General features: G+C 33.3%; 3 protein-coding genes across 7 annotated transcripts in view; all 3 read right to left on the reverse strand.

Moving 5' to 3' along the window:
• Window positions 1-1,188: 1,188 nt before the first annotated feature.
• Window positions 1,189-3,869, reverse strand: LOC111787440 (THO complex subunit 4A-like). 4 transcript variants are annotated; one of them, XM_023667402.1, is made up of 7 exons: window positions 3,581-3,869; window positions 3,299-3,445; window positions 3,133-3,201; window positions 2,871-3,052; window positions 1,580-1,689; window positions 1,462-1,522; window positions 1,189-1,426 (listed from the first exon to the last, which is right to left on the reverse strand). In XM_023667402.1, the coding sequence occupies exons 1-6, from the start codon at window positions 3,743-3,745 to the stop codon at window positions 1,470-1,472; spliced, it is 726 nt and encodes a 241-aa protein (XP_023523170.1). In that variant the 5' UTR covers window positions 3,746-3,869; the 3' UTR covers window positions 1,189-1,426; window positions 1,462-1,469. The 4 variants fall into 4 exon arrangements, with proteins under 4 accessions (XP_023523170.1, XP_023523168.1, XP_023523169.1 ...); XM_023667400.1 differs by having other exon boundaries at window positions 1,580-1,692; XM_023667401.1 differs by lacking the exon at window positions 1,462-1,522 and having other exon boundaries at window positions 1,189-1,450; window positions 1,543-1,689.
• A 1,173-nt stretch (window positions 3,870-5,042) lies between these two features.
• On the reverse strand, window positions 5,043-8,149 carry LOC111787453 (actin-depolymerizing factor 2-like). 2 transcript variants are annotated; one of them, XM_023667420.1, is made up of 3 exons: window positions 7,994-8,149; window positions 5,622-5,887; window positions 5,043-5,532 (listed from the first exon to the last, which is right to left on the reverse strand). In XM_023667420.1, the coding sequence occupies exons 1-3, from the start codon at window positions 7,994-7,996 to the stop codon at window positions 5,382-5,384; spliced, it is 420 nt and encodes a 139-aa protein (XP_023523188.1). In that variant the 5' UTR covers window positions 7,997-8,149; the 3' UTR covers window positions 5,043-5,381. The 2 variants fall into 2 exon arrangements, with proteins under 2 accessions (XP_023523188.1, XP_023523187.1); XM_023667419.1 differs by lacking the exon at window positions 7,994-8,149 and adding an exon at window positions 7,057-7,233.
• Window positions 8,150-10,222: 2,073 nt separating this feature from the next.
• The window catches only part of LOC111787427 (mitogen-activated protein kinase 3-like), a gene marked incomplete in the record, with an annotated part of 2,649 nt that continues 2,485 nt past the window's right edge, over window positions 10,223-10,386 (reverse strand). Inside the window, 1 exon segment of the mRNA XM_023667386.1 lies at window positions 10,223-10,383.

Raw genomic sequence — 10,386 nt, forward strand, 5'->3', positions numbered from 1 at the left:
TATGATTTTACAGGTTAACAATTTTTTAAATGAAAATTACACAAATTGATATTAATTTTGAATAAAATGAGGAATTTCATCCTATTATATTAATAATTAATTTACTATTTGCATTTTACATTGGCAATAACAAATTTTAAGAAAAAAGTATACCTATGCAATTCTAGACATTCTATGCCTGTAATTTAAAGCTTTATAGCCGTGATGTGAGGCTCGAATACCAAAATTATTGAGCTCCAAAGTACCAAGGACGTTGATAAGATCCTTCCGTTTAGCAGTACCTTAGAATGGCATAGCCTTAAAGTTAAGTGCGATGGACGTTGATAAGATCCTTCCGTTGACCTTAGAATGGCATAGCTTAAAGTTAAGGGCGATTCTTTCACTGTCTAGTCTAATTCTTCTTTCGTTTCGTTTCTTTCACTGTCTAGTCTAATTCTTCTTTCGTTTCGTTTTTCCTTTCAACACTTGAAGGTGCTGGAGAAAAATCAGCTTAGATTAAAACAAGAGCTAATAGGTGAAGGAAAGAGAAAGAACCAAACAAACACCTATTTACATCCGAAAGGTTAAATTGCTGTAGACTGAAATCAGTCCAATGCAGGATTACGATCATATTATCTAGGCAGAAATAAGTTTTGTGAAACATCGCAAAGATCCATTTTGTCATTTATATGAATAAATTATTCCCTCAAATCTTTGTATGAATTGAAACTAAAAAAAAAAAATAATAATAATAATAAAATAAAATAAAAATCAAAGAAATTATTTATAACAAGACTCATTGGATACCAAATGAATATCTTCATTTAGCTAGCTATGTCAAACACTTGATACTTGTATAAAAGGACTGCTAACCAGTCGCTCAGCAGGCATAAATATCAGAATTCTAGCTACCTAAAGAATCTGTAAGCGGTACAAAAATCCACTTCTAATCATTTTAAAGGTAAAAAGAAGGAACACATCCCTTGGGACCCACCTCCTACGAACCCCAAACACACATTCCTCAACCTTCAAAAAGATTTGGTAACCTAGAGAGAGGGTGAAGAAGATGAGCTTTGTTTGAAGATGTTACAAGCTCCATGATTCTCACATGACCCACTTTCCTACAAAGCTCTATCATTCCGCATAAAAACTTCGGCAATCAATGGCTTCCAAGACTTTCATTTCTCCANTCATAGAAAATAAATGAGATTGGAGCAAATCAAAATAGATAACATGAGATTACATTCAAGCATTAGTTAACACCTCTTTATAGTATACTGCAACAAACAACAATTCAAGCTCAAACTCCACATCATAGCAAGGTCTAGCGGTTCTCTCAAGGTCAAGGCTTCTTGATATGACTCGCAAAACAGAAAACGATGTCCTCATCACATTTATCACCAAGAACCTAACGAAGTTATGGATATCAAGCCCCAGAAAATGACACCAAATGATTTAATTGATCTGCATTNAAAATGACACCAAATGATTTAATTGATCTGCATTGCTTCTTCATGGTACTTCTCCAAATCAGCATCTAGATCTTCAGCCGATAATTTGNTTGCTTCTTCATGGTACTTCTCCAAATCAGCATCTAGATCTTCGGCCGATAATTTTTCACCACCACCTCTGCCATTGCCACGTCCACGCCCTCCTCTTCCAGGACCACGACCTCGTCCACCACCCCGGTTTCGGCCCAGTGCACGTCCACTGCTAAAACCAAACGAAAATTTAATGAAATGCATTTTGATTAAGAGAACCAATAATAGCTATCAAATCAGATGAAAAAAGTTTGATGTAAACATTGCATTTATAGAGATTTAAAACATAATTACTAGCTTCATACTTTAGCAACACCTAAAACATAGAAGGGACAGAATAATCCACGAAATTGAAATCTACACTAGCAAGGACAGAGAAATCCATGAAATTGAAATCTACAGTAGCAAATGTGTGATCATGCACACAACAAGGTTACCATAACTATTCAAGAGGCAGGCTTCATTAACATTTTTCTTTTTTGCTTATATAATACACCACCATCATGGGAAAACTTAAATATCAAAACTTCTGGATTCATACGATCAAAACACAAGACAGGGTAATTATTCGCAAAGGATGTATAAATTGATCCCTAAAAAGGAAAAAATAAAACTTTAAAAAATGTATCCAATAATAGTCTACTATTCGAAACATACCCCAAATAAAAATGACATCCAAAAATCATCATAATTACACAAATAACCACCATTTCAACACCAAATTAAGTAAGTTCAGATGATTTTTAATAAAATTAGCCCAGTTGGTGAATAAGATGGTCAGATTTAAGAAACCCACGATAATTAAAAAGAATAATGGTATAAATATTAGGAGGCAGATAATTGCATGCAGTATAATTCCAATTTGAGAAATAGAAGTGTTGGATGCAAATGCACCTATTAACATGGTGAATACCATGAATACAATTTAAGTTGTTATCACAAACAAAATTAACAATATCATGAATACAACTTAATTCTCCATCTAGCTTTATTTTTCCTCCATATCACCGCATTTGTCCACACATGTTCAATAAAAAATGTTAGAGATTGTATATTTGCATGTTTGACCTTTTCAAAGCTCCTAGTGAACATGTTGCAAATCAATGAAATATATTTAAACTATGGACTAAATCAGAACAACAAGAAAAAGTTAAAAATCCATAATAAAACCTAATATAACTCTAAAAACAGGTACTTGAAACATTGCCTGGCAAAGGTATTGTAAAGAAAAAAGTTACATCCACTTCGGACCACATACCATTAGCTGCAGTAATACATGACTACGCTCGTAAAAGCAGATCGAAAATTAGAAATAAGAACAAATGAATTGAAAAAAATATATATATATACCCTCTAAGAAATCCACTTGAGTTCCCAAAATTGGGATTTGAAGGAGCAGGTAGAACAGGCGTCACGATGTTTGCACCCACAATCTCCAACTTCATGGGCTTCCCGTCTAGCTGAACATTGTTGTATCTCTTTATAGCAGCTAGAGCATCTGCTTGTCGCGAAAAAACTACTTCTGCTGTTCCCTACGAGGAATAAAAATTACAACGTGAAAATATGGTTAATAAACAAAAGAGCCCTTGTGTAGGACACACTTTAAACATACCTTTGATCTCCCACTTTTATCATAATTTATAGAATACCGTTTAAGATCGCCAACTTCAGAAAAAAGTTCCTGCATATACAAATGTAACCAAGTCTTAGTGACACAAAAAAAAAAAAAAAAAGAGAACACTCTTATGTTCCAATCCACAAATCCAAAATTGAAATACCTTGATATCCTCGTTGGAAACACCATAATCCAAATTCGAAACATAAAGCTTCGTGCCAGTTTCAATAGTAGAGGCCCGTGCAGGGTGTGAAGGATACGCCACACCATGATCTACAAACAAGTCGTGTGACCAAGGCGTCTCAGGCGCCTAAACCCCCACGAGAAACACTTGTATTAGTAGTAGTAGCAGCAGCAGTAGTAGTAGTAGTAATAGAGTAAGAGAGTGGTGTTGGTAAAGTAAGATTGAGCGAAAGCGGGATGTTTAAAACTCAAATTCCTTCACCTTGGCTCTAGAATAGGGCGCTGCTCTATTAAGACCGCGATTGTTAAAGCGGCGAGAGGGAGCTGGTCCAGAAGAAGCACCGCCGCGGCCCCTGAAGTTTGAGGATCCGGATTTCTTGTTGTTCTTGATGATATCATCTAAGCTGGTGTCAAGAGGGTCGACCATGGTGATGGCGGAGGAGTGGTGGTCGTGGCTCAGGGAAACAGAGAGGAAAGAGAATTCTAGGGTTTCTCAATCGAACGCTGTGATGTGATGAAAAGCGCGAGAGAGAAGCCAATTACCAAAATTCGATGTCCGCTAATAACATAATAATAATAATAATAATAATAATAATCAATAATATACAAAAATTTTAAAAATTTTAAAATACCATTATTCTCTCAAAAATATTTAAAATAAACAATAACACTTTTAAAAAATATTTACAAATATTCTTATCCTTAAAATTTACTTTTATCTTTCTAATTTATGACTTTTAAAAAATATTTACAAATATTCTTATCCTTAAAATTTACTTTTTATCTTTCTAATTTATGGATTTTTTTTTAGGTTAAATTAATTAGATTAGAGAAATATACTCTCCGAAATTAATTAAAATTGGTTTGGGTGAAACTAAGTAGAGCTCGGAACCGATTGATGTTAAAAAATCAACGGATGAGTTGTAATTAAGGGTGAAATGTCACTCGAACTCAAAGCTCTCCCGAAAATGCATCTTTCTATTTATTTCTATAGATCATCAAGTTTAATGATTGTAATTGTGGTGGTGATTACGAACAAGACCGATTCTGACATTTTTTTCCATTCAATATTCTTTAAATAAATTTTCCTTTTACCGTCTTTTTTATTTTTAAAAAAATTAAATTACAAATTTAATCTAATCTGGGAAGCTTTAGTTTCCTTGGTTTGCCCGACCAACAAAGTGAAAAATATTTGTACAATTATGGAGTTGGACTACATGAATTAAAATTGATACATCATTTATACTGAGAGTTAAAAATGTAGGTCTCCCTATTGTACTCTTACACATGAATTATTTAACGAAAGTCTAGATAACCTAAAACGTGTAGATCTACCGAGAGGGTACTTTCATATTTGAAAAAATAGCTATATAATTGTGGTCTAGGATAGAGCACCAGAGAATTTAGAGTAATGATTTCAGGAAAAGCAGCTGGNAAAAAAAAAAAAAAAAAAAAAAAAAAAAAAAAAAAAAAAAAAAAAAACTATTGCCCAATAGCCAACAAATTTAGCCAGGTCTCGCATGAAGATACTGAGAACCTTATGCTTCCACTAAACAGATCAACAGAGAAACATTATGGATCCTTCTAGCTTACCAATGCAAAAATGTTAATGAGATCTAAATTCTGCAAGTAATTGAAAACAAAGATTAAAGTAGAGAACCAACCAGATGAGAATTGAGCCAACTTGGTTATAAAGCCCATGCTGCTGCTCAGAAACAGTGAAATTGACATTGAAAACAGCAACTCATTAGCATCCTCGGAGCTAAACATGGTCAAACATCATCTCCCATGTTCTTGGCATGACACAAGATGAAAATCATGTAGCATTACATAGGGAGATATTGCATTAATTGCACACGATAAATCATACAATATAAGGTGGTGTGGTGGGGGAATGACCGAAGATTTGTTGTTCCAGATGGACATAATTCTACATGACAAAACTCAAAGCAACCCAATATGTAATCAACCAAAGCACATTCATAAACCCAGAAATGAATAACATCATCACTTCACAATGTAAAACAAACACCACAAGAAATTCATAACCAGGAGGAGGCTTCTTATTTAGCCCGGCTGTTGAAAACATCGAGACCCATTTCAGTTGGGTCAGTAGCTTGCAGCTCAATTTGAATGCCATCCAATTCTCTCCTGAACTTGTCCTTTGAACTTGCGTAGATCATCTTGCTTCTTACCTTTGATATGTCCGGAGACCTTTGCAACAACAAAAGAATATGGTGATGATTAGTGATAGAACTAACTACACGTTTTTTTTTTTTTTTCTTTTTTGATCGTAACATTACCAAGCAATGAAGAAAATTCTGCTCTTCTGGACATTCTCTTTAGTGAGGAAGTCAAAATCATAAACCGCGTATCGGCATTCATCAGCAGGAAGACAAGCTGTGAAATCTTCATAGCTTTGACTTGGCTCGCCAACTTTTTCCACAATCACTTGCTTTTGCTTCTCTTCAATCTTATATACAATGTATCTGTAAGTTCTCTTGGTTTTCAGCTCTAAGAACTTAAGCTTACATTCATCATGTACAGCCATACCGGATGCCGCATTAGCCTGAAAGATAATTTGGAAGAAAATGATAACACAGCTTAAGAGGAAAGAACTCAAAGATGTGAACACTAGGCATAGGAAAAATCAAATACTTATAAAGGTTATCGTAACGACCAAGCCCATCGCTAGCAGGTATTGTCTTCTTTGAGTTTTCTCTTTCGAGCTTCCCCTCAAGGTTTTTAAAACGTGCATGTTAGGCAGAGATTTCCACACCCTTATAAAAAATGTTTCGTTCTTCTCCTCAAACGATATGGGATCTCACAATCCACGCCCTTTGTGATCCAGCATCCTCGCTGGCACTCATTCCCTTCTCCAATCAATGTGGGACCCCGAATGTCATGCGAGGCATGATCATCACCATTATCATTATGATCTCCACATGGTCCTTTTAGAGTCTATTCTTCTTCTTCTTCACAAATCCTCCGCAATGAGAGATAACATTCATTGGTTGGTATCGATGAGTTGCCAATTGGCTATTGCATAACATTTTGATTCTCAAAAGATGGTTATAGCATTCGAGATTTGATGTAATATTGAAAATTGAAAGTGGGCATCACAATAAAAATATCAAAAACCAATTTATTTCCAATTCTTCCCTATATTTATCCTCGGCCGTTGGGGGCTTCTTTGGTCCACTGACTATGCTGCCGCCAACCAATTATCATTGGCCCCATATTCAACAAGCACATGCACTCGATCTACTTCACAATATTACCATTCTGATAGTACACGCAAAATATCGCCATCTTTCCACCAACCACTAAACATCATCTCAATCACTAAGAAAACACCAAACTAAAGAAAAATATAAACTATCAATTTCGGATGACTAAGGAACGGCGTCAATCAGTAAAATCCCGATCACATCCAAGGAAACGAACTATTTCCGAGTATTTTCGATGTTACTGAAATCAATCCTAAACGAAATCTAAATCATTCAAAACCGATCCAGCGCAAATCGGACAAAAGAAAACTAAAACGATCTGGATCAGAAAAATCGAATAATACAGATCCACACCCCGCAGGCCCGGAAAATCAAATCTACCAGGCATCACAGATCAAGATAGAGCAAGAAGAACAGAAACAGACTATAAATCAAGAAAAAAAAATACGAAAAAGCAAAAGATAAAGAAATCAGCAAATGAAGAAGAATCGGTGAAAAAGAGGCTCACCATGGCTGAAGCTTGAGTAGGGAAAGTGAATCAGAAGATCTAGGGAGAGGAACGGAAGACGGGAAGAACAATCTCTCTCTAGCTCTGTGAAGAACTTCGCGAAATGTTCGAGATATTCTTCTCTCTCTGTTTCTATGTTCTCTTTGGTAAACGATGGCTTTACTTTTTTTCCACAATATCACGATCTCCGCAATGAGAGATAACATTCATTGGTTGGTATCGATGAGTTGCCAATTGGCTATTGCATAACATTTTGATTCTCAAAAGATGGTTATAGCATTCGAGATTTGATGTAATATTGAAAATTGAAAGTGGGCATCACAATAAAAATATCAAAAACCAATTTATTTCCAATTCTTCCCTATATTTATCCTCGGCCGTTGGGGGCTTCTTTGGTCCACTGACTATGCTGCCGCCAACCAATTATCATTGGCCCCATATTCAACAAGCACATGCACTCGATCTACTTCACAATATTACCATTCTGATAGTACACGCAAAATATCGCCATCTTTCCACCAACCACTAAACATCATCTCAATCACTAAGAAAACACCAAACTAAAGAAAAATATAAACTATCAATTTCGGATGACTAAGGAACGGCGTCAATCAGTAAAATCCCGATCACATCCAAGGAAACGAACTATTTCCGAGTATTTTCGATGTTACTGAAATCAATCCTAAACGAAATCTAAATCAATCAAAACCGATCCAGCGCAAATCGGACAAAAGAAAACTAAAACGATCTGGATCAGAAAAATCGAATAATACAGATCCACACCCCGCAGGCCCGGAAAATCAAATCTACCAGGCATCACAGATCAAGATAGAGCAAGAAGAACAGAAACAGACTATAAATCAAGAAAAAAAAAATACGAAAAAGCAAAAGATAAAGAAATCCGCAAATGAAGAAGAATCAGTGAAAAGAGGCTCACCATGGCTGAAGCTTGAGTAGGGAAAGTGAATCAGAAGATCTAGGGAGAGGAACGAAAGACGGGAAGAACAATCTCTCTCTAGCTCTGTGAAGAAATTCGCGAAATGTTCGAGATATTCTTCTCTCTCTGTTTCTATGTTCTTCTTGGTAAACGATGGCTTTACTTTTTTTCCACAATATCACGATGGCCGTCGACAGCGGAGTTTGAGCAGCATTTCCAATGAAATTTCAACACGTGTCCTCTTACGAAATGACTGTTTTACCCCCATTGTAATGTTGCTTTCTGGCACTGTTTCCATACCTATGGAGTTTAAAATTAATTAAAAGTTAAATAAATATATGAAAATTAAAGTACGTATTATAATTGGTTTATTTGTTTAAATAATTATGTTTTAAAATTATTTAACGTTGTTATTATAAATTTAATATTAAAAAAAAAAGTTATTATATGATGAAATTACATTAATAAACATATATTTGAAAAGATTGATAATAGAAGAACGTTGTTTCATTTTTTTTTCTTTTTTGGCCAAACCTTAATGATAGTTTAATTATAATAATAATTATTATTATTATTTTCTGTGTCAGTTTAATTAAGATATAATCATAATTTGCATGCAATAATTATAGTATTACGTAATTAAAAGAAGTATTCAAGGCTTGTAAATATTTAATGGAGAATTTATTTTGACTATGTAATTAAAATAGTTGTGTATTATTATTATTATTATTATTATTATTATTATTATTATTATTAATAATAATAAGTTTATAAACACTATCAAGTACATTAATGAACAGAGATCGCAATCATGAGAATAGAATGATTAAAAAAGACTTAAAAAAATTGAAAGTTACTATCTATATCAACAATTTGTACCTTCATTTTCGATCTTAAGAATATGATGATTAAGAAAGAGTTAGAAAACTTTTATTTTGTATTAAACTAGAAAAATGAGTAGATCAATAGTTTCGTTAAAAAAGGTAAGAGATCGACTGAGTACAAGTTATATCATGTGATAAGAGTTCATATAACCCTATTGATTGAGGTCATCTAGACTCTTCCTATACATGTCTCAAGCTCGCACCTAAGTGAAGGAAACTATAGAGGACGAAGCCAACCACAACAAACGATCCCTTTCATAATCAATACGAGGACTAAGGTTGTCCCAACGGTCCTATCGTGGGTAAATTGTAAGGCTTAATCAATGATAATTTCTTATGAAGATAAGAAGTTTACTAAAAACTAAAGATGACCGAACCAAAAGAAGGGAAATAAGAGTTGAACAAGATATAAAGAAAGAACTCGGGCATAGAATCAACAAAGGAGTTCATAAGGTCTATAATGAATAAACGAATTGAGCAAGCTCAATTTCTTGCCAGAGCTATCGAGAACCACTTATAGATTTATGCAATTAAAAATAAAATCGTGTACAAATAAAATACGTGAAGAAGTTAATCACTTTATATTATTATTAGATTAATAGTTGATAATAATAAAAAAAAGGTATAACTAATTTATTTTATGAATTGTATTAATTACTTAATTTCTGAAAGCTTTAAGATTCATTGAATAATATTAATTAATGTAAACCATAAGCCTAAAATAATTAGTTTATTTTGTGAATTATTGGTAGAGGACAAATATTTTATCTATGAAAATAATAATAAATACCAATATTGATATATTTTTTTTGGTTGATGGTGACAGCCTATTTGAGTTGACCCACCTAATCTATGTAATCTTAAATAAGATGTATGACATAATATAAATAAATAAATAAGAGATAACACCTAATCTTATCCATTCATATATATATATATATATCTTTTTTTTTTTTTACTAAATTACAAATTGAATATATCTCATAATTGTCTTTTATCCACTAAAAAATTTAATTTTTTTTATCCAACTTAAAAATTAATATATTTAAAGATTTGGGTCTTTGATATTCTTATATTCGAGGCCCTATTCTTTTATAAACATATTAATTTAACTCTACACGCATTGAATCATATTATAAATAAAATTGGACATAAATAGACATGCTTTAAGATTTTTATTTACATGAAAAATATCATATCAGTCTACATCAGGTTCATTTGACACTGCACCTAACTATTTGTGACAAATTAATTGTATTATTATCATAGGCACCAAATCAATAATTTGACAAAAATGAATGTAGGGACTAAAATCAAACACATCCTATTCTTAAAATGCTGGCAATGAGAATACATTATGAATAGAACTTTCATTAATTGAGTTTGCATTTAATTTAGTTTGCTATACATAATACAGATTCGACGTTACAAACACAAATAAATACTAAGAAAACAACATAAGCACAACTCAAACGATCAAACGTGGAGCAAAAAAAAAAAAAAAAAAAA

Source organism: Cucurbita pepo, chromosome LG02 (genome assembly GCF_002806865.2).
Source record: "Cucurbita pepo subsp. pepo cultivar mu-cu-16 chromosome LG02, ASM280686v2, whole genome shotgun sequence".
In the NCBI taxonomy this organism is placed as follows: Eukaryota; Viridiplantae; Streptophyta; class Magnoliopsida; order Cucurbitales; family Cucurbitaceae; genus Cucurbita; species Cucurbita pepo.